Raw genomic sequence first — 24,156 nt, 5'->3', positions numbered from 1 at the left:
TTATTTAAATCTGCAAGATGCAAAACAATGAGTGCCAAATAACGTTATTCTATGATTTAGCATTAACTTGGATCCACCAAATGAATTTTGACAGGATAACAGATGTAGGAGTAATATTCCTGCTGGTTGGTGTTTCCATCTGGGATATCAAGCCCCACCTAGGAAGAATGACAGCAAGAGAAAAAAATCTTCACTTTCTGGGAAAATAATGCAAACTATTAATAAACATAAAATGTTGCTGCAATCAGGGAAGCCTCTGACTCTTTTTTTCCTACATAATAAATCACCTGCGCCTCAGAGCACACAGACAAAAAGCAATAACAACTGCTGTCATCTTGTGTTTGGATGCCTGATTTTTGGGAACGCAAACCTGTGAGCCAGTTCTGGGAGGTAATTATACCAAATCATTTTGACGACATACTTTGGCTCAGGCATTTCAGACTGACTAAAACAAATGGGGTGAAATGGGATTGCTATTCTGGTTAATCCAGTTATCTAATTATATGATATGTTGAGGCAAAGTCACATGAGTTTTTTTTTTTTTTGTGCATCCAGGAATTTATTCTGTAAATTTGTTATTCGTTATATTTATTTTCATCATAGTTTATGTGCATGTTTTTTTACTGAATAAAAAAATTGCCACCTCAGTTGAATGCATTCCTTTTTATGCACATTTTAAGATTTTATGAGCATCTTGGTGTTTTTTATGCAATATCCCAAACCTTGTATATAAAAATATGTAAATGTAAACAGCTAATGTCAGTGAGCAGTTCTAGAAATTTTTCATATCAAAACAACAATTTCTGATTGTTGTTCACACTAAGTATTTATATGGCTTTAGAACACGTTGATATTTAGCTTATGTGGACTACAATTATGATATTTTTAAGGTATTTCTAGGGTGTTATTGTGTCATTTTTGAAGTTTGAACACGTTAGTCCCCATTTATTACAAGAGCGAGTAGCAGGTGTTAAATTCTTTGGAATTTTCTCTTTTGTGTTTCACGGAAGAAATAAAAAGTCACACGGCTTTGAAATGACGTGTCAGGATTCTTGACTGTTTGTGTGTGTTTTGCTCCCCGTGACCCAGTTTCTCCATCTTGTTGATTGTGTTAATTTGATTCCAGGTGTGTCTCCTTAGTCCCCTCGATTAGGCCCTCGTTATCCTGTGTTTATAAGCCCCAGTCCGTTCAGTTAGTGTTTGTCGGGTCTATAAGTTGTTCGTGTGTCATTCCTCGTTCCTGTTGTGGAAAGACTGTTTAACGCTTCTCCGCGTCCCCAGCGTTCCTTCCGGCAGCGAATCATGACAACATGAGAGTGAGTAGCTTAAATCACGGCTTGAAAACTAAAAAAAAAATTATTCCATCAGTTCACTCGATCGATATTTTAACGTTTCTGTTCCTGCGTTCCTCTGTATTATTACCATTCCGAAACCGGTTCAAGTAGAAAAAATACCGGTTAATAACGTTATTTTTTTAAACATTTTCTTAGCCAATAATAATAATAAAGTACAGCCTTTCTTTACTCAAAAAGAAGAAGAAAAAAATACAGGAAGAGATCTGGTATCTTAACCCGCTGCTCAATGTAGGCTGAAATACCGGTAAAGCAGAATGTTTGTGAACATTATAAACGCAGCTATTAGTTCCCTTCTCTCCACAACAAATCCTCTAAAGTTAAAGCATTTAGGCTATAAATGTCAGACTCTGTTCCATGTCTCGTGTTGTGTTTTCCTCCCCCACGTGCTCCAATTTAATTATTATGCCCATATTTGTTTTTTCCTCCGAAGACAAGCTCCTGTGCCGGCTCCAGCCCCAGAGCTCGCTCCTGTGTCGGCTCCAGCCCCAGAGCTCGCTCCTGTGTCGGCTCCAGCCCTAGAGCTCGCTCTAGTGAGGGCTCAGGTTCCCGAGTTTAGCCCACGGAGGGCTCTTGTTCCCAAGTTTAGCCTACGGAGGGCTTCTGTTCCTGTGTTTAGCCCACGGAGGGCTCCAAATTTAGGTGAAACTGATGCCTATCTCTCTCATTAGGCACGAATCCAAATATTTCCATATTCGCGATGTATCTGGATGCTAAAATATTATTTATTCGAGACAAGGACGAGGCCCTCCCAAGTCACACGCTAAAGATAGAAAAGATGAAGATGCCAATGTGACATGTTACAAATGTGGACTAAAAGGACACAAAGCAAGAAAGTGTTACAAGAGGGTGTGGTGCAACCATTGTAAAAATAGTACACAGTGCAGTGGAATGGCTCAACAAAGAGGAACAGCCGTGATTTATTTCCTAGATGACACTGGACAACATCACAGAGCACAGCTAAGGAACGCACTATACATGCCTTCATACCCACATGACATTTTCTCAGTAGCAAGGGCAACAAATGGAGGATCAACAATTACCTTTAAAAGGGGGAACAGCCACATGGTTACCAAAGAAGGTAGCAGGTTTGACATCCACGAAGGTGGAAATTTGTATTATTTGCCAACTATTGAAGAAAGTGTTGATGAGTGCAAAGTGTGTCATGATCTACAAACGTGGCATGAAATTTTGGGTCATTGTAACTACGAAGATGTACAAAAGTTACAGGGTGTGGTTAGAGGCATGGAGATAAAAGGAAGCACAGTAAGCAAAAATCGGTTATGTGAAGTGTGTACGAAGGGGAAATCCACTCAGACAAGAAACAGAGAGCCAGACAGAAAGGTAGAGAAATCTTTAGAACTAATCCACACTGATTTGGCCGGCCCTATGCCAACACAGAGCAAAGAAGGGTACAGGTATGCACAGTCGTTTACAGACGACTACTCGGGTACCATGTTAGTGTATTTTCTAAAGTCTAAGGCAGACACAGTACAAGCCACAGAAAAGTTCTTGGCAGACATAGCACTTAGTGTATTTTCTAAAGTCTAAGGCAGACACAGTACAAGCCACAGAAAAGTTCTTGGCAGACATAGCACTTAGTGTATTTTCTAAAGTCTAAGGCAGACACAGTACAAGCCACAGAAAAGTTCTTGGCAGACATAGCACTTAGTGTATTTTCTAAAGTCTAAGGCAGACACAGTACAAGCCACAGAAAAGTTCTTGGCAGACATAGCACTTAGTGTATTTTCTAAAGTCTAAGGCAGACACAGTACAAGCCACAGAAAAGTTCTTGGCAGACATAGCACTTAGTGTATTTTCTAAAGTCTAAGGCAGACACAGTACAAGCCACAGAAAAGTTCTTGGCAGACATAGCACCTTATGGAGAAGTCAAGTGCATCCATTCAGATAATGGCACTGAATTTATGAGTTGAGATTTTCAGGCACTGTTAACAAAGAATAAGATTAGACATGAAACGTCTGCACCTTATTCGCCTCACCAGAATGGCACAGCAGAGAGAGGTTGGAGAACACTCTATGAGATGAGCAGGTGCTTACTGATAGAAAGCGAGTTACCAGATGAGTTGTGGAACTATGCTATGCAAACATCAGCTTACATGAGAAACAGGTGCTACTGTAGATGTACAAAGAAAACACCATATGAGTTATTCACAGGCAGAAAGCCAGACGTTTCCAAAATGCAGAAATTTGGATCGACGCGTTTTGTTTACAAACAAGAGAAAGGCAAATTAGACTCTAGATGCAAACAGGGTATTTTCATTGGCTATGATAAAAACAGCCCAGCTTATCTAGTGTACTATCCAAGCACAAAGAAGGTCCAAAAGCATAGGCCGCTCTCACACTTGTCATGTCTGCTAAGTGTGAGAGCGGTTATGCAGAAGGCAGCACAAGAAAATTTGATTTAGCATCAGATGGACATTGAGACTATTTGCATGTATTTGCCCGAGACATGTTTGGCACTTAAGAGTGTATGTATTTTTACATTATTTATGTAAAAGAGAAGTCTTATTTGTTTTGTTTTTTTGTTATTCTTCTGGTAATACAATAAGATAAGAGCGAGTGAGGGTGATAAGTATTGCACTTAACCAAAAATGGTTCTTCTATGGCATCGCTGTGAAGAACCTTTTAAGCACCTTTATTTATAAGAGTGTGTTAAGTATTGCACTCTTATACACTGCATTACGGTATCAGCCAAATTACCTATTGTTCTATTTGAAGGTATTATGGTATGGGAGTGATGACGTATGTTGTTATGTGTTTTACGTCTCTACGTTGTACTAAGCTGAAGCAGAAGTGATGAATAAAGTGAGAGTATGCTGAAAAAGTAAAAACCTTCAGCAACGTTTTGTCTTCGTATCCGATTGATGGTGAACTGCGCTCTCAAGCTCAACATAGTGTAATAGGCTTTGTAGGCTACTTCACTCACAACATTTTTTATTTTGATAATGAACAGGCTGCATGTTGCAAAAATATTTTTTATTTTTTAGTTATCGCCGGCGCGATAGTGATCCCAGCGCTGGTTGGTTATAGCCTAGATAGAAGCAAGACATCATTAATCAAAACTGTCAAGCTTTTGCAAAATAAATAAAACTAAAATAAATAAAACTGTAAAGCTTTTGCAAAATAAAGAAAAATACTTTCCGCTGTCTCTTTTTCCTTTCCGTGAACTTTTCTTCGCATCACAATAAACCGAAACTCATCACATTTTTTCTTTTGTTTTGTTATTCCTTTTTATGTACATTTATACATTTACATTTTACATTTATTCATTTAGCAGACGCTTTTATCCAAAGTGACTTACAATTGAGGAATACAATAAGCGATTTATCATAAAGAGGCAAATAAATGCAGGAAGTGTTTGCAATACAAAGTTTCAAGCATTGTTCAGATTAGTACAAGAGAGATTAAGGAAAAAAGCTAAGTTTTTTTTTTTTATTTAACATCTAAGTCTATAGTTGTCAGACTCTGTTCTATGTTTTGTGTGTGTTTTGCCCCATGTGACCCAGTTTCTCCCTCATGTATTTTGTAATCATTAGTTCCAGGTGTATGTCATTAATTATCTAATTTACTCCAGTGTTTATAAGCCCTGTGTTTCAGTGAATCTGGTCTCTGCTGTTGAATTATCTTCCTGGATGTCACTCCTGAGTTCCTGTGTTTGTTTCCCTGCGTTCGTTGAAATAAAGTCCATGTTGAAGTTGATCCCTCGTTTCCTCGCTCCTTCGTTCCATTCCTCATTGTGTGGAGTGTGACAGAACAGCAGACCCAAGTAAGATGACGGCTGAGGACAAGCTGTGGGGTTTGCAGCAGGCTGGTCGGAAGTTGGAGTGGTATGTGGAGGATTTCCTAGAGCTTGCTAACCAGCTGAGCTGGCACGACGCCGCTCTTGGTGTGTGCTTTCAGCTGGGACTAGACGGCGAGACGATCCGCTGCGATCTTCCTGTGTGTAATTATCCTCTGATCGAGCTGATTAATCTTGTTCTTTATTTAAACGGTTCCAATGATGAAGTTGAAGAAATAAGGGAAAAGTTTCAGTCTCGTCGTCCAGTCCCCTCTGAGGCACGCCACGTCTCGCCAGCTCACTCCATGCCAGGAACCCCCACATACCGCACCAATGGTTCGAACCGCCTGCTCAGCCCCAAACACCCCCGAATCCTCCGAAGCTCCACGATAGTCCTCAGCCTAGAAATGCCGACCGTTCATGTGGCAAGTCCGCCGGCCATTCATGTGGAAAGCCCGCCGGTGGTTCCTCAGTCAAGCCTTCCAGCCCCAGAGCTCGCTCCAGTGCCAGCTCCTCGAAAGCGCCTTGCTGTGCATGCTCCTCCAGAGCACCCTCCAGTGCCAGCTCCTCGTAAGCGCTTCCCAGTCCCCGAATCCAGCCCGGTGTGGGCTCCAGTTCCCGAGTATAGCCCACAGAGGGCTCCTGTTCCCCAGTTAAGCCCAGGAAGGGCTCCTGATTCCCAGTTAAGCCCAGGAAGGGCTCCTGGTTCCTCGTATAGCCCACGGAGGGCTCCAGATCCCCAGTTAAGCCCAGGGAGGGCTCCAGATTCCCAGTTAAGCCCAGGGAGGGCTCCTGTTTCCCCGTTAAGCCCAGGGAGAGCTCCTGTTTCCGATTTCAGCCCAGGAAGGGCTCCTGATCCCCGGTTAAGCCCAGGGAGGGCTCCTGATACCCAGTTAAGCCCAGGGAGTTCCCCCGTTCAGCCCAGGGAGGGCTCCTGTTCCCCCGTTCAGCCCAGGGAGGGCTCCTGTTCCCCCGTTAGGCCCAGGGAGGGCTCCTGTTCCTCCGTTAGGCCCAGGGAGGGCTCCTGATCCCCCGTTAAGCCCAGGGAGGGCTTAAAAAAAAATTTGGGGGAGGGGGGCCATATACCCTTGGCCGAGCCAGCTAAGGCCATGGAGGATCTGCCATGGTCTCCTGATCCGCCATGGCCTCCCGAGACTCCTGATCCTCCATGGCCTCCCGAGTCTCCTGACCCGCCATGGCACCCCGGACGGGTACCGCCACCGTCCCGTGTCTGTCCTGAGGGACCTCCAGAGCGCCCACCCCCCCTCCCCGTTGGATGTTGTGTGGCGCGAGGACGTGCCTTCCGGGAGGGGGGAGTGATGTCAGACTCCGTTCCATATTTTGTGTGTTTTGCCCCATGTGACCCAGTTTCTCCCTCGTGTATTTTGTAATCATTAGTTCCAGGTGTATGTCATTAATTATCTAATTTACTCCCCTGTTAATAAGCCCTGTGTTTCCGTGAATCTGGTGTCTGCTGTTGTCTTCCTGGATGTCACTCCTGAGTTCCTGTGTTTGTTTCCCTGCGTTCGTTGAACTAAAGTCCATGTTGAAGTTTATCCCTCGTCTCCTCGCTCCTTCGTTCCAGTCCTCATTGTGTGGAGTGTGACAATAGTATTATGTTTTCTGTTTCTCTTTGTTTCCGCTCACAAAAGCGCTGCAGGTGATTGTGATCTGTTGAATCCATCTTACACTATCCTCAGAAAAACGTCAGTGCATTGCTATTGCGACTTGCCTATGATGAGTTGACAGCTAAGTGCGGGCATTTCACTCGTTGGATGCGTCAGCGTCACATTTGCATAGGCCGTAGCCTACTACTTGAATTTGTGATTGGTTGACAGCAAATTTCAAATATTAAATGGAACGATAAAATAACGTTATTAACCAGTTAATGGCCATCTCAAATTTTCTATTCTGTTCGGAACTATAACATTTGATTTAGTTGCTGGTTCTGTTCCAGTCAAAATTTCGTTCGTTTTCATTCCTTGAACCGGTTCAGAGCCCTGGCTTAAATGCTAGCAGATGTAGTAACCATCTGGTATTAAAAAGCATTTTTTTCCATTGATGGCTATTCAGAAATATTTCTATATGCCATTTTTTTTTTCAAGCAACATTTAAATATTTCTTATTTAATAATAGATATGAATTTTGGGGTACGCCAATCCTTTAATCATGTGTTGCTTTGGAAATGGGAATTTAGGTATAAAAAGAGAATGAAAAAAATCTTACATCTGGTTTACCGGTTGCCACTGCTGGGTCGAGGTGTTTGAATAAAGAGTTGAGTTGCTGCCTTAGCTGCTTACTCTTCTTAGTGGGTTGTAGCAAAATAGCTTGGAAACTGACCGGCAGACCGTACCTAACCAACAGCAGAGCAATTGTAATGAGTTTTGTGTTTATCCATTTATATCTATGATTTATTTAATTTACTTCTTCAAGTGGACATTTTACCTGAGAACTGACTCAACGAATGTACGGAGGACCTTAATGTGAATCCAGGCCACAAAGATCTCACTGAAATTTACCTTTAGCCAGCACACAAATGTTCTCTGTTGGGACAAACAAGCACACTGTTATCACTGCACTGATTCTTGAGACATTGAATAAAACTTTTACTGGCCATTAATTTTGATGATCAAAATCATCATCATCATCTCTCTTAATAATCAGAGATGATCACTAGAATGCTCTCAACACAATTTAGTTTTCTTTTCTTTTTTTTTTTCTGTTTAGTCTCTCACTATCCCCAAAAAATCCTCTCACTAGCCCATCCTATATCTATATTTCATGTTGGTTAAAAATATATATTAAACTTCAGACAAACAGAAATATTGGTATGTACATTTACTACTATGTCCTATGAGAATGAAAAGGTTAACATTATAAGGTTTCATGCCTACTTTTTTGCCAACACTCTCAGATATTGAAATTAAGGATAGCATGAAATCAAGCAATATAACAGTCTGTCTTTACCATGAAGATATTTTTCCATATTTCACCTGTTATAAGGTCAATTAGTAGCTAGTAACAATGACAACAATAAATTGCATGCATGCATTTAACACATAAAATGGGAAATATGGAATTTTTTTAACAAGATTTTCTGTACTGACGAATCGTGGCTGAAAATGGGGTTTGAAAACATCCAGACTCATGCCATTCTGTAGTCATTCTGTAGTTTACTGAAGCTGTAGATCTTAAAATTCATATTATAAATATTCTATATGACAGTACACGTTTTTTATCTGATGGTGTTGGTGAGAGACAAAAAATTAAAACTAAATAAAAAAGTGTGAAAATGGAAAAAGCAGGAGGTTGCATCCAAACACAGGTGAACATGTTGAAGAATCATTGATGCAAAACGTTTATTTGATCAGTTCTGAGGTCTGTTTTCTCTGTAACCAGTGCTTAATAAATAACTTTAAATGAATATTGTTTAGTGTTTATATCATGAAAAAGAATAGGCTTTACTTACATACAGTTCCTTCTTATCCACAGCGAGACGGCCTATCTCCTGCTTTTGCTTCTCGGCTTCATCCAGGTTGTATTCCCGCACTGTAAACCTGTTGGTCACCACAGGAATAAGTAGTTTCTTTATTAAGCCTACGTAAGCATAGAGGCACATCAAACCTTGTTAAAAAGTAGTGCAATTAATTGAATTAAATATGCACTTGCAGTGTACTTAAAATCTTAAATGTATATTTAAAAAATGGTACACCTTCAGAAAAAAAGGTTTAAAAGCTGTCATAGGGGCGGTATACTTAAAAAAGTTATTAATATGTTCAATTTAGGTATATGTACAGTGGTGTGAAAAAGTGTTGGCCCCCTTCCTGATTTCTGTCAAGATTTGCCCAGAGGATGCCATAGCACAGTGTTACGTTCCTCGTATGTTTTGTATTTTTGTTTGCTCCCTGTTTTCTTTTCTCCTTTTCCTCTTTTGTTGTTTCTGCTCTAAATTCTTAGGTTTTGTTTATTGGCTGCTCTGTTCATCAGTGTACCAATCAGGATGGACCTACCCGTTTAAAAGGCGGCCGGGTTTCGTGTGCTGCTGTCAGCCGTCCCGCTTTCCAGCCAGTGGGTGACTGTCCATTTTTGCCAGCCTCAGTTAACCTAGACCAATGTGTTTTTGTTAAGTGAGTCCTGTTAGAATGATTTCGGGTCGGGAAAAGGAGGTAGGTAAGTTTTTGCATTTAAATGTAGTTCTTTTCTTGTTAGTTCTAGTTAGAGAGTGACTGCCACTTATGTATTTTTGTTATTAATTAGGGTAGTTTATGTTGGGCGTCGGATACGGCGGTTTTATTTCTACACTTTCTGTTTGATAGTTAGATTAGTTGGGTTGGGGTTCAGTTATCGGGGTTGTTTTGCTTTTGATTATTTCTTTGGTTTGGCGTCACTCAGTTTTCTCCTTTTTCCCATAATTTATAAGTTATTTATTTTTAGTGATTGCCAATCGTAGTGTGATGGTCTGGGGCTGTTTTGCTGCTTCAGGACCTGGAAGACTTGCTCTGATAAATGGAACCATGAATTCTGCTGTTTACCAAAAAATCCTGAAGGAGAATGTCCGGCCATCTGTTCGTGACCTCAAGCTGAAGCGAACTTGGGTTCTGCAGCAGGACAATGATCCAAAACACACCAGCAAGTCCACCTCTGAATGGCTGAAGAAAAACAAAATGAAGACTTTGGAGTGGCCTAGTCAAAGTCCTGACCTGAATCCTATTGAGATGCTGTGGCATGACCTTAAAAAGGCGGTTCATGCTCGAAAACCCTCCAATGTGGCTGAATTACAACAATTCTGCATAGATGAGTGGACCAAAATTCCTCCACAGCGCTGTAACAGACTCATTGCAAGTTATCGCAAACGCTTGATTGCAGTTGTTGTTGCTGCTAAGGGTGGCCCAACCAGTTATTAGATTTAGGGGGCAAACACTTTTTCACACAGGGCCATGTAGTTTTGGATTTTGTTTTCCCTTAATAATAAAAACCTTCATTTAAAAACTGCATGTTGTGTTTACTTGTGTTATCTTTGACTATTATTTAAATTTGTTTGATGATCTGAAACATTAAAGTGTGACAAACATGCAAAAGAAATAAGAAATCAGGAAGGGGGCCAACACTTTTTCACACCACTGTATGTACAATGTAAATACTACTATGTACCTTTAAGGCACTTTTATGCACCCTTTAGAGGTCAATAAGGTAAGTGTACCATTTTAAAGGAGAGCGTACTTGCAGTTCTTGAGTGAATTTGTGGCAAATTGGTCTTCCAGGTTTTGATGTCACTCCATAGAAGTAATTATGAAATTACTTATGAAGATGTACTTCAGTCCTACTTAAGTGGCGCTCCAAAGCACTCTAAAGTTTTATTAATTGCATTTAATATAAATTTAATATATAATACATTTTCTTTTAATTGAAATGAACATCCAAATAAATGTCCTAACACATTAAATTCAGTTTGCACTTAAGTATATTCTTCTAAGGCACTCTTTTTAAAAGTCTGCTTCTTTTTAACACGGGTGTGTAGTTAAGATTTGAGAGTACGCTTACTTGTGCTTTTTGGCATTGGTTTTGAATTCGGCAATGACATTCTTAAACAGGGTTACTGTGAAAATCCCTGCATCTGCATCCTCAACCAACTTCCTGTTATACAAATATAAACATAGTTATTATTCCATGCAAAAGATTAGAGGCAAACTGAAAAATTACCATGGTTTGGTTGATATGTCTGAAACAGAGAGAAAATACACAGAAAATTAAAGCCAATGAGTTGGAAACTATCTTCCAGACTACAGCCAGACAAAGTACAACAGCTAGACAGAAACTTGATAATACAGCTGGATTAGCCTTCTGCTCCATGGTTAAAGCAAGATATGTAAAATGAGATTAAATCTGGGCTGACAAAACAACAGCGTTCCCACGCCAGGTTTTTCAGTGAATTTCCATGACCTTTCCAGTCGTTCATGATTATTAGATAAAGATTTCTTAATAGCATTTTATAGAGATTACGGGGGTGGATTTCCAGATATCAATGATCAATTAATCAGCGATTAATACATTTAAACAATTAAAATGACTATTTTCAGATTTTCCATGACCATGGGAACACTGAAATACAAACCACTCAACAAACATGCATGGGTACCAACCGGCTGGAACGAGGAACCACAAACTTTGACATTGACTCATACGTCTTCTCCCATAGTGCATATGCCATTCTATAGAAATGATGTAACAAATACATTCAGAAAAATGTTTGATCAGTAATACGTGAGCTAAGATCTGCTCTCAGAGTTCACACTGACCTGGGCACCACAACTAGCAGTGTTGTGAGGTACTCTGAATTCAAAACCAAGTCCTCCTTTTTCACAATATTGGTCAATGCACAGGTCTGCAAGCTTCCCCTGGTTAAGTACAGCAGTAGTGATGGTTATTAAGTTTTCTTTGAATCTCACATAAACATCCAGGTCACATTTAAAACTAAGAACCTCATTTTACATTTTGACATTTAGAGGGGAAATGTACAGAGCACCTAAGGGGACATGTTTTGTAAACTTTTTGATTCCCCTTTGATGTGGAACTTAAACACAGCGTCTGGACTTGATGCTATGGGAAACACCATCAGCGTAACTTGAGTCTGAGCACATGTAGCAAACATGCCAATTCATTGGGCGATGGCAGTTCATGACATCACAAGCGGGAGCGCCTGTGAGTATAAAAGGGTGCCTGCAAAACACATCATCAGGGATTTTAGCACAGAGCATGTTCAGCTCTCGAGGGAATGGGAGGCACTCACAGTGATGCATTCATCATGAGAGGCTCTGTTATTCCTTGATTCTCTCTTGAGGGATAAAAATGTAGAGTTTGCATGGGGACGTTTGGTTCTCAAGAGAGCTGAATGCTATCATTTTGATGCATTCGCTCGTGGGAAGCTCCACCTATGATAAAATTTCTCTTGAAGAATGAGAACAGAGACTCTGCAGCAGGACAGGATCGATCGCAGGGATTGATTTCATGGTGGTTCTAACTTGACTGATTAAATGTGGTGTGTCTAATTCTGAGGAATTAGATGCAGAAAGAGTTCAGGCAGGTTTTTATTAATAATCCACTTCCTCTACTTCCCTGCACAAGTTTGCAAGCCTTTTCAAAACCTACTGAATACCTGGAAAACTACCACCCAAACCTCCTAGACAGGGGGGCAAACATGGGAAAAGCAGGCTGCAAAGCTCAGCCCTGATTTAAATGAAGGCATTTCTCCGGGACCTGCTGTAACTAGCGCTTGCAGATCGGCTACATCTACTTGCCAGGTTCTTGAACATGGGTCATATTAGAGAGACCTATGAAGCGCCCATCCAACTGGGAGCATACATCCCTACTTCAAGAGGTACAGGTGCAAAATACATGACTTTAATTCATTTTTAAGACAAAAAGTCAAGTGAGAAGGGAACTCACTCCCCACGCTCGAAAGCCAAATCCCCTCACTCCATTGGAGCCTTCAAAGAGGATGCAGCACCAGGGAAGATCACAAGCAGATCCTAAACTAATACATCCTCACATAACGCTACTCACACAGCCTCTCCACCAACAAATAGTTCAACTACATTAGAGAGACTATACAAGCTACATACAAATTCCTCCATTATCTCAACACCTCAGTATGGAGATGTAGGAGGAATAAGGCTCCCAACTGCTTGAATATCTCTTTCTGTTACTTGTTTCATATTGCGCTCTGAGTAGTACTTGTTTACTTATGCATGCCAGCAAGTTTTCGGCAAGATACTGTACTTCGGATCAGATATTGATATATCAGATATGTTTTTCAAGGGTTGAGCTACATTCTCCGCTATGTTAGGGTCTAAAGTATAATTGTACACTCCTCTGTGGATGGTTGCTTGGTGGAAACCCGGCAAGCAGAGGTAGTTGGCCTGTGGGGTGTCCCTTCTTATATATTGCATACTATGGTTAGCGTGAGTGAAAGGCGCTAGCTATAGCGAGTCCTAGAGAATTGCCTTTATTTAAGTCAGGATTGAGCTGCTCTCCCCATGTAGTGGGGTTTTTAAGTAGATCTTTAAGTAAAGCTTCCTTGTGGCCTCCTTGGGTTTGGAGTATGGTGGATGAGAGTTATTGGCAAATGGCAGCCTGCCTTTCTCTTGTTTGCTCCCCTGACTAGGAGGTTTGGGTGCTGGTTTCACAGGGATTGAGTAGGTTTTGTTTTAGAACTAAACCACCCTCCTTGTCACGCCTTGTCGCTTGTGCCCTCTAGTCAATGGTTGAGCAAAGTGAACAGAGTTAGGTAGGGCAGTATATATTCCCTCTACTTTGGTTATGTCCCTCCCCAACTATTTTTGGTTCTTGAAGTAGGGATATCACTCCCCTTTGATTGGGTAGAGTGCCTTTACTCAAGGCAGGGTATGAGCTGCTCTCCTCCTGTTACTTTTGGGTCTTGAAGTAGGGCCTAAGCTTCCCTGTGGCTCCTTTGAGGTTTAGAGCCTGGGTTTATGAGAGATACTGGGCAAAGTATTATGTCCTGCTTTTGTTTGCCTCCCTTTCCTGAGTAAGCTGTGAGGATGTATGCTCCCCCTTAGAGTGTTAACATTGAAGGCTGTAGTATGGAGTGCTATTTACTTAGCATTTCTGGCACCTTTCATGCTTCCTTTGGTAGGCTGCTTGAGTAGTACATTAGGGTAGAGCAGGGCAAATGGAATTATGATGGGCAACTCACAAGAGTCCCTCTGTTTCATTTGCTTCCCTCTCCAACTCTTGTTGGGTCTTGTAGTAGAAATGTATGCTCCCTTTTAGATAAAGTGCTTCTATAGGCTTTACAAACTGACCAGCACAGCTGGATCACTGATGGTGTCCCTCCTTGTCATTGTAGCATTTTATGATTTAACTAAAAATGAACTATAGTGAGTCCTGGATAAGTGATTTTATTCAAGTCAAGGTATGAGCTTTCTCCCCTAATTAATCTAGGGTTGCTAAAATGAAGTAGAAGCTCCCCAGCAGTGTATCTTCCCTTTACTATCAGAAAATATTGGCTAAGGGAGTGGTTCTACTAAGCAGTCTATGAGGGTTGATGCACCTTGACTCCAGCTGGTTGATCTGTAGTGTCAGGATATTCTATGTCCACTATTGTCTATATATTTACAGTGTAGTGAGGCAGGCACGCCATCAGCAAAGTAGAGTGGATATTGGTTCCCCATAAAGTATCCAGATGCCACATCGAAGTTCAACTTTAAAAGGGAATGTCCAGATTACGACCGTAACCATGGTTGCCTGAGAAGGGGAACAAGATGAGGTGTCTAGTTGCTATGCATTGGGTTTGACTGCACATCTCCTTCAGACAAAAGAGTTGATGACATGTTTTGCGGGCCCACATTTATACTCATGGGTGCTCTGTCATAAACTGCCTTCAGCCAGTGAATTGGCAACTTTGCCAGTCACCAGTCATGCTAATGGCGTTCCCTATAGCATCAACTCCAGAATCCCCAACTCGCTCTCAGGAAACATCCCGGTAAAGTATGTAACCCTCGTTCTTTGAAGGAGGGAACGGTGATGTTATGTCGACACTGAAATTTGGGGTTTCCCTTGGCAGCCCCAATCACCTCTGAGTAGTAAAAAACAGGCCAATCGGACATTGGTGAGTGGAATTTGCATGCCCAGCCAGTCCTCCGTGCACACCGGTATATAAGGAGGTGGTATCCATCCACTCATTCAGGCTTGTTCTGAGGAGTCGAGACTACATACCGGCCATTCAGTGGTGGGGTTCTTGATTGTGGCATGAGGGACGTAACATCCGTTCTCTCCTTTAGGGAACAAGGGTTAGCTTACATATGTAATCGAAACGTTCCCTTTCAGTCAGACACATCCGATGTTACGTCGACACTGACATTTGGGTTCCTTATAGAAAGCGCCACAACCACTTAACTGTGTTACAAGATCTGGTGATGCAGAAGTTGGCAGGTACAACCATGCCAAGTAACAGCTCGCATTCCACATCGTAACCTACCTAGCGCCCCATTGTAAGCCAGAGGAACTTTTGTCCAGTTGAGATTGCGAAAAGCAGAACCCACAACGAGGAGGACCACAGCCGCTGTTCCTGTTTCCTGCTCCTTTTTCCAACAGGAAAGAGAGATTCCGCTCTTTCACAATAGCTGTTGGTACAGACACGGCCAGATGTATTACACTAGGGAAGGGTACCCAAATCTAAACGGAGAGGGACACTACGGAGGCCACATCCTGCCCTAAGGGAGGTAGCATGTGGAGAGTACACTAATGGACTGACCAAGATGGCAGTACTACATATGGAGTTGCTGCGGTAGACTCCACCTGGAGAGTGAAGAAACTAACACAAAAACTGGACAGAAGCAACTCTATCAAGAGGAAGATACAGGTTTACCAAGAAAAAAAACATACCATGGAAGGAACGCACAATGGATCACCAGAAGCTCAGTACAGGGGCTGACAAACAGGCATGCAACACAAGTACTGAGCCTGGCGTTGGGCTCTTCCACCAAACCCAACAGCTGAAGGTGCTGGAGGAAGCTCAACTCAGGGTTTATCAAGTGAGAAGCACGTCTGGCGAGATAGATGGCACTTGCACCCCCCAATTGAGGGGGAATGGTGTTGTGACCGAGACACAGAGCGGGCCCCCCATTATTTACCTGTTAGTACCCAACACACGGGATGAGACTGGCTCAAGACAGAGATTGTAGAACCTCACGAAGGTGTTAGGTGTCTCCCAGCCCACAGCTCTGCAGATGTCTGCCGTGCGCCAACACCCAAGTGGAGGCAACACTCAGAGTGGAGTGAACTCTAACTCCTAGGTGGCATGGCTTGCCTTGTGTTTGGTATGCCAAAGCGATGGAATCCACTAGCCAGTGGGCCAACCTCTGCTTGGAAACAGCCTTCTCCTTCTGCTGACCTCCAAAGCAAACAAAGAGCTGTTCAGAGCTTCTGAAGCTCTGTGTACGCTGAACGTAAGTACAAAGAATGTGCTGACATCAGCTTACAGGAGACCCAGGTGAACCCTCCATGTGGCGGCACCCTGCAGGCATAAATGCAAGGTATTTCCACATAACCCTTGGTGGCCTCACCATCGAGGGTAGTGAGGGAATAGGAGGCAGCTTAGGACAGAGAAAGGTGCCCTTCACGACTTTGTGACCTCCTCATGCACCTCCAGGAAAATTGGCACTGAGGCGGGTTGCAGCTGCAAGTTGCACCACGCGTCTAGGAAACCGATCGTTCAGCTGAGAACACTCCAGATTGGGTGGAGGCTTCCACTCAAGCCCAATGTTCTCGACTGCCCAGGAAAGCATAGCAGACACTTCAGAGTCAGACTCTGACTTTGTAGTGCTCCCAGAAGGAGAAAGTCCTCAGAGTCAGAGTCCTCATCCTCTGAAGCACCTGATCCTCCTCCGGAGCCCCAAATGAAATTGTCAGACTGCTGTGAGACAGCCCGGCAATCTCCTTCGGGAGCTTGACGGCATGCAACAAGGTCCGTGAGGACTGGCATGACAGAAGAGCTCCCACTGTAACCCTCAGATCTCCCTGAGTGCTAAGCAGCGAGGACTAATGCTTTCCAGAATTCCCGGGCTGGGGAGCAGCTGATGGGACTTCCCCCCTCACGAGTAGGGAAAGTCGCAATCTCAACATTGCCATGGACATGTGCTCACAATGAGGACATGAACCATCCATTAACAAAGTCTCAGCATGTTTACGGCCCAGACACATGAGACAATGATCGTGGCTGTCAGAGGGGGTCAGAAAACAACTGCATCCAGAAACGCTAAAAAGACGCTCTCATCCGTGTAACTCTTCTAGGGAAACTGCTATTTTGATGCCAAAGCACCCAGGGGAGAATCGCATAATTTAACCATGCTATGACAGAAGAAACACCACTGAATGCACCGTAAACACAAGTGCCCAACAAAGAGAATTTCCCACAGGTGATTGAAGAAAACGAAAAGCACATACAGCAGCAACCGTTCGGCTCCAAAGCAAAAATCTGAATGAGTGGATGCACGCCGCCTGCTTATATACCGGTGTGCATGGAGAAGAGACTGGGCATGCAAATTCCACTCGTCAGTGTCTCATTGGCCTGTTTTTTACTACCCAGAGGTGATTGGGGCTCCCAAACATCAGTATCAACATAACTAGAGCATGACTGACTGAAAGGGAACCATGGTTACATGGTTTGTTATTATCATTAACATCACAAAAGGTTTGCGAGTGAATATCGTTTCTTAAGAGAATGCAAAAGTTTTGTGAGCAAATGCAAAAGCATTGAAATATATTTTTTCCTGCCATTCCCACCTCATTATTTTCATCACAACAGTTTTGCGAGTGAACTCAAACGTTTCTAGGGAGAACACTAAAGCACTGAAATATAATTTTTCATGAAATCAATTCAAAGATAATTCTAATATAGACCTCAAAATATAATGTATGTCCTCATGATATGATATTTCATGATATGAGAACTCACTCAGTTTTTCGCTCAAAGCTTTGAATACTGGCTTTCACGTGACTGTAAGCCGCCCTGCGGGATTTCAACTCGGTGTCCACCTGAGAAACTTGCTAACATACACACAAACACACACACAACCACCCACACAGACAAACATTTATACAATAGAACAGGCATATAGAAACAAATAGTTGTAATTGTTTAAAAAGGTGTTTTATATAAGGTGTATACTTTGGAGATGATGTCAGAGAGGGTTTTCAGAGGCTGTGCAGTGGGGTATTTGGCTCTGTCCCATTGAAAACTGGTCACATATGTTGCCAAATCCACTGAAACATCAAGAAACAAGTGAATGCTGTAAGCAGAACAGCGGCATAATTACAACAACAGGCAGATAAAGTGATTTCTCATTTACTATGCAGAATATGTCCTTTAATAATTTGTGTGGAACAATGAAACACAAACCCCAAAGTGCAGCTATTAACTGCTTAAATTATCAGGATTCAGTCAGATTTACTGAATAGAAACCTTTCACTTAGTGTGGAATCAATCTCAACGGACATCTTTTTTCAAATTTTATAATACTTCATAAAGGCCTATACTGCAAAAGAACACATTTCTAAATTGGTTTACAGTGCAGTGTTCTGTAGTTCAGTGTGCTACGCATGACAAAAAATATTCTCAGCGTCGAAACTCTACTTGTCGGTGACATTTCTGCTATGCAGCAGTGCACTGTTTATGTGGTCACTGTGAAAACAGGAACCTGTTAATAATACATATGCACTACTGTTGCGAGAAAATACTGTGATTTATCACAGAAAATAATTTATATTCATACTGCAGTCTCTAGCGTACTTCTTGAGATCAGGGAGTTAGGTTTACCTGTGCAGCTCTTGCCAGCTGGCCTCCGTTACACTCACCCCCTAAACCTCACTCCCATCTGGGTCACGGCACCAATGTAACCCCTGCAGTTCTACTCCCCGCGTTCTTGCTCCGAGCGGGACTCGAACCTGTCTTTCTGGCATGGGAGGCAGGTGCGCTAATAAGGACGCTACAGACTGCACCCTCTAACACCTGTTTACCTGCGCTGCTCTTACCATCTGGCTTCTGTTACACTCACAATAATGCACTTACATTTATTGTACCAAAGGGTTTAATGGTGAGTTTCAGAATTGTAAAGCTTGTAAGCACATGTATGTTTATTACATAAGCTGAAGTTGTCTAAATCATATATTTGAGGTGAGACTACTTGTCCTTGTGGATGAACTTCTGGTTATTTCATTAATATTATATTAGCAGTTTTGAAAAAAATATACTTTTAATATTACAAGTGTACTTTCGATACAATTAAGTGCACTTCATTAAAGGTTGAAAGATATGCTTATAACTTTACACCAATAAGGTTAGTACTAGCTCAGAAAGTTAGTTTGCAAATGTTAGCATACTTTGTATAGTCTGGAAGTATGATTTCAACGGTGACTGGTGATCTTTCTGATGAGTCCTGTGCTCTGCTGATAATATTATCAAAGCATTACGGAGACTTTTGATTAACAATCAAAGAAATGAAACAATCTTGCAAGGCAATGATCATTTGCATGCATTTGCATGGTATGTAACACTTCCATTAAGCCATGTTTATATCTTATGTAACTTGATCTGTGGTGAACATGGCCCGGCTCAGAGGATGTGGCCTTCTGCTAATGAGCTCTTCTCTGCTTTCTTATGGAACAGGTTTAGCCGTTACAGAGGAGTGCTCCCCACATTCACTCACCTCCATTGGCCAGCATGCTCTCCAGGAGTTTTCCACTGAACTCTTCCATCACCTCACCCAAACACTGAGAGGTCTGACGCATCACACTGTGTTACAGTGGTACAAGAGAATGCAGAAGAGTGATATGTTGATTAAGGGTCTATACTTGAACAGTAGTTAATGTACAATTTATTATGAATGAACTAACACTTGTTATAGCATTTATGTATATCTTTAATTTATAAATAAGCAATGCACTTCAGATCTTCAAAGTATATTTAAAAACAGAACTTGAAGATATATAATAATGAAATAAAAGGCTACTTAAGTGTACTTAAGGAGGGTGCACTTGTTTCTTAACATACTTCAGTACACTTTTTATAAGTGTGATAATGTCAAGTTTACGTTAAAGTTGTTGTGCTTTGAAAATGTACACTTATTTTGATGTGTTGAGTAACATACTAAAGCACATGTAAAGCATCATTTTAACGCGTTATTCACTATTACATTTGCATGAAGCGTTTTTCTTCTAAAATGAGCATTTTTCTCAGGCTCCTATGTTTATGTTCAGTTATTTCACTTTAATTAATGGCATGAAAAGAACCTATTCATTGCCATTAAAGTGAAATTACTGAACCTGTTAAATATATAAGATAAATACAATAAATAGACTCCACTTTCAAAACTTAACAAGATAATGTGGTCATGTAACAATACCGTTTGAAATCTTTAGCGTTGAATATTCAGTAATCTTGGAGCTGCAAAATATCTCTCAGCCAGGATAATGATAATTAAGCATTAAAGCCACGCTAGTATTCACACTTAGAGCTATGACCCCAAAGGTCACCCCAGCACCTGAACCCAGTGTAACCTTGTCTGGAAGTCATATGAATGGATATCGTAGACTGAAAGAGAGAAAGGAGTAAAAGAGTGGGCAGTTTCCACAACACATAAACATTGTAGCTGAGACGGGAAGACTCATGTCAGCTGGCACCTGAAACTGGACTCGACTGGATTGAGTGACTCACTGATAATTGTATTACAACAGCTCGAGAAATTTCCCACAAACACATGGAGGTAAACGTGCTATAGAACACATCAGTCTGATCTAGTCCTTACTGGTAATACGGGAATATATTAATGTGACAAAAGACACATAAACCCCACACACCAACAGAAGAAGGTCTAATAGATTCTTAATCCTATAAAGTCTACTGTATCATATTTGATGGGAACATTTCTAAGGCCTCTAAATGATCAACATGATCAAAACAATGAAAATGTTGAAAAATCTGTTGTACACAATCTACTACATGCCTTCTGTCGTCTGATTGATAGTTTAGATGTTTTTAGCAATTAAAGATATTTTATTATCTAAAAGCTCAGCTCGTGCTTCACGTGTCTTTTTGCTGTCAAATCTTGACTGATTTTATAAAGTAAACGTAAGAATAACTTTGATATTGTCATATCTTTTATATTGGACTGAAACGTTTAGCAACTGATTTATTTGATCTTTTTTTTTTTTAGAAAAACCATGTTCAAATGTGAGTCTCAAATATGATCATCAGGCTTTTGAAGAACATTTATTTGTTCATCTCTCAATCGTCATTGTATTGAATTGCATTATACGTTTGTATCATAAAACTAAGGATCTAAATATCATCTTACTAAGGCATATTATTGGAGATATATAGTGACGACTGATATTTATATAATTTTATGCAAGTACCTGCTATACTGTTATAAAGATCTCATTGATTTAAATTACAAGCGATCAGAGTTTAATCTTACTTATTGGTCATATAAATATCAGCATCAGCAAAATTTAGTATGTTTGCTTGCTTTGGGCCATGAATAAATTGAGATGTTTTTTTCCCTCCATATTCTCACTATGTCATACTATATATATATGAGCCATAATGTGTAAAAAAAATGATGTATCAAATATGAATCAAAACATAAAACACATGCTTTTTATTAACTGTTATACTTTTTTTTTTTTTTTTTTTTACATGCATACATATATAGCTTTTCTGACTATTATTTTATATACACTTTTTTTATATGCACTTTACAGGGTTAAATGGCATTAGGTGATTGCAAACACATCCACTAAAAATATTCCATTATTAGAATCATACCCTAAAAACACCTTTAAGTAACTCTGGTTGCTATAGTTGTAGAAACTAGAAACATATACTAAAGGACAAAGGTGGGCCTATTATTAGTGGAATGTATTATAATATAGAAAGCAGTTCAGTAATGAACACATGATGTATTTATATATTTAGATAAACATGAATGTAATTTTTCAAGCAATAGTGCTTACCCCTCTGTATAGGAGTCCAGTCTGGACAGGTCATCAGAGACCCCCAGCAGCACATCCAGCGTTCCTACCTTCAGAAACATCACAACAAACCGTTACACAAGCTACAGCAGTGGCATTATAGATGAATCAAACATAACAAAACCCACCTCTCACATGCTGAGGTTTTAGTTTAGAATCCTGAGGGCCCATTATACTACATGCCTCCCAAAAATATTAAGACTTCAACCTTTGAGACATCAAACATTTAGCCAATATAAGGTTTTACCATCAAAACATCTAAATCATAGCAGGAATTTCTGAAACCACTTTTTGAGAAGTTGCTCCTGATGGAGACATCTGACAATCCTTTGACAACCTGTTTCGATGCACAGACAGACACATAGTCAAGCTCTTTTTGAAGCCATTAATTCATATGGAACAAATTGGTCACTAACTAGAGTCATGTTGCCAAGACAGGGCAATTCAAAACCAGTCACATGTTTGGTAAATGGAACTCATGCTATCCATTATCATTCTATACAAACTTAAACTTCTGTTAATTAAAGTTAAAGGTGAAGAGTGTTTTTTTTTTTTTTTAAGATAAACTCCTTTCTCACTTTCTAAAGAGTGTAACTCTGTGGCTCTCATTGTTTGAGTGGCCCAAATGTGAAATTCTGGCTAAACCAGTGGCATGGGTTTAAGGAAAGACTGCCTTTTTAATCCAAACAATGGAAGACACTGTTGTGCAGTGTAGTTTTTTTGGAGACCTGCTTGGAAATAACCAATATTATATTCCGTTTTGTGCCCATTTTCTCATTACATCAAGAGTTCACCAAAAAATGAACAATGAACATTCTGTTATTATTTACTCACCTTCATGTCGTTCCAAAACGGTATGATTAATTTCTTCTGTCGAACATGAACGAAGATATTTTGAGAATTATCTTGTAAGCCAATGGTCACCAAAACTGTTTGGTTACCAACATCCTCCAAAAAATCTTCTGTTGAGTTCAACAGAAGAAAAAAGCCATCATACAGGTTTGAATTGACATGAAGTTGAGTAAATGATGACAGATCTTTTGAGTGAACTTTTTGGGTGAAATAACAATTTGATCCAGCAGAATCTGGACCCACTGCATCTCCATGTAGCAAAACTGCTTTCTTAAGACAAATACTGCAGGGTCTGTGCCATGAGGCCATATTTGCTTGGGTGGCACCCCATGGCTTTTGGGGGCAGTCCACTTGAAATTAATAGTATGTAAAGTAGCCCTCCACCTGCTTGGTAACCAATGATGGTAGCCATTGACTTCAATAATATTTTTTTCTATACTATGGCTACCGTCAACTGTTTGGTTACCAACATTTTTCAAAATATCTTCATTTGTGTTCAACAGAAGAAAGAACAGGTTTGGAACAACTTAAGGATGAGTAAATGACATTCAGTTTTGTGTAGAATATCCCTTTAAGATGGGCATTTTGGCATTGACCTTCTTACATATATCCAAGAATTAAAATCATCTAAATTTCATAATTTCAACATAACTCATTTACATTGGTATTTCCATGACAGACATTATTTGGACCTTATAATTTGCTCTGGAAGTGCAAGTCTAAATATTGTAATTACGCATTTTGAGCACATGAATGACAGAACGAAGTCGTATTTATGAATGAAAAACGTATTTCTAAATGAGTTGCCAAGTTGTGACATTTGAAGGAGCGCATCACATTGAAATATGGTGAAAATACTGATCTATAACATAGATAACATAATATGATATACCTAGAATCTATATAGAGAGATAATGAGTTAATCACTCAACTATTACTTATAATAAAGAGAGTTACTGTCACGAATCCGGTCCATGAACTTCCATCCACTTGCCACCAGAGGCTTCATGAGTCTAGTCAAGTCACAACTGATCGTCATGAGTCAAGTAGTCACAGTTAATCTTCATGAGTCAAGTGAAGTCACAGTTGATCGTCATGTGTCAAGTCAAGCTGATCTTCCTGAGTCAAGTCTAGTCACAGCTGATTTTCATGAGTCAAGTGAAGTCACAACTGATCGTCATGAGTTAAGTCTAGTCACAGTTGATCGTTATGAGGCAAGTCAAGTCATTGCTGATCATTCTGAGTCAAGATCATCCAGAGTCACGTCACATCACAGCTGATCTTCCAGAGTCTTGTCACGTCCTGTCTGTTGCACCTAGATTATCAAGGTCAGCCCTTCGGTATCCCAGTCTGGTATCCAGTGTGAGGGATGCACCACTGGTGTCTGCACGTGCAGCTGGTATCCCCAAACCCACTCACTCTAGCCCTCCTGTTCTGGAACTGATTCCCCTGTCTGAAGCGCTTCCTATGATGGGGATCACTTTTTGGTGTGTTTGGGGTGCATACACCACCACAGAACCTCCTGAGGTGGCGGCATCCACTATGGTGTCTCCAGAGGTGGCGGCTGAGGCTGCAGAACCTCCCGAGGCAGCGGCGGTCGCT

At 40.9% G+C, this 24,156-nt stretch overlaps 1 protein-coding gene across 1 annotated transcript in view; it reads right to left on the bottom strand.

The window, feature by feature from the left end:
• LOC107687954 (V-type proton ATPase subunit C 1-A-like) overlaps positions 1 to 24,156 on the bottom strand; it is a 26,403-nt gene continuing 2,247 nt past the window's right edge. Inside the window, exons 2-12 of the mRNA XM_016485445.1 lie at positions 21,685 to 21,752; positions 19,377 to 19,462; positions 17,840 to 17,934; positions 17,627 to 17,718; positions 11,448 to 11,546; positions 11,288 to 11,360; positions 10,693 to 10,781; positions 8,621 to 8,708; positions 7,597 to 7,694; positions 7,378 to 7,504; positions 1 to 158 (exon numbers count right to left, since the gene is read on the bottom strand). Coding sequence (XP_016340931.1) covers positions 63 to 158; positions 7,378 to 7,504; positions 7,597 to 7,694; positions 8,621 to 8,708; positions 10,693 to 10,781; positions 11,288 to 11,360; positions 11,448 to 11,546; positions 17,627 to 17,718; positions 17,840 to 17,934; positions 19,377 to 19,462; positions 21,685 to 21,752 — 1,011 coding nt within the window. The 3' untranslated portion in view covers positions 1 to 62. The remainder of the gene's footprint in view (positions 159 to 7,377; positions 7,505 to 7,596; positions 7,695 to 8,620; positions 8,709 to 10,692; positions 10,782 to 11,287; positions 11,361 to 11,447; positions 11,547 to 17,626; positions 17,719 to 17,839; positions 17,935 to 19,376; positions 19,463 to 21,684; positions 21,753 to 24,156) is intronic.

Source organism: Sinocyclocheilus anshuiensis, unplaced genomic scaffold (assembly GCF_001515605.1).
Source record: "Sinocyclocheilus anshuiensis isolate Anshui unplaced genomic scaffold, SAMN03320099.WGS_v1.1 scaffold421, whole genome shotgun sequence".
NCBI classification, from domain to species: Eukaryota; Metazoa; Chordata; class Actinopteri; order Cypriniformes; family Cyprinidae; genus Sinocyclocheilus; species Sinocyclocheilus anshuiensis.
This window is presented reverse-complemented; position numbering and strand designations above follow the sequence as displayed.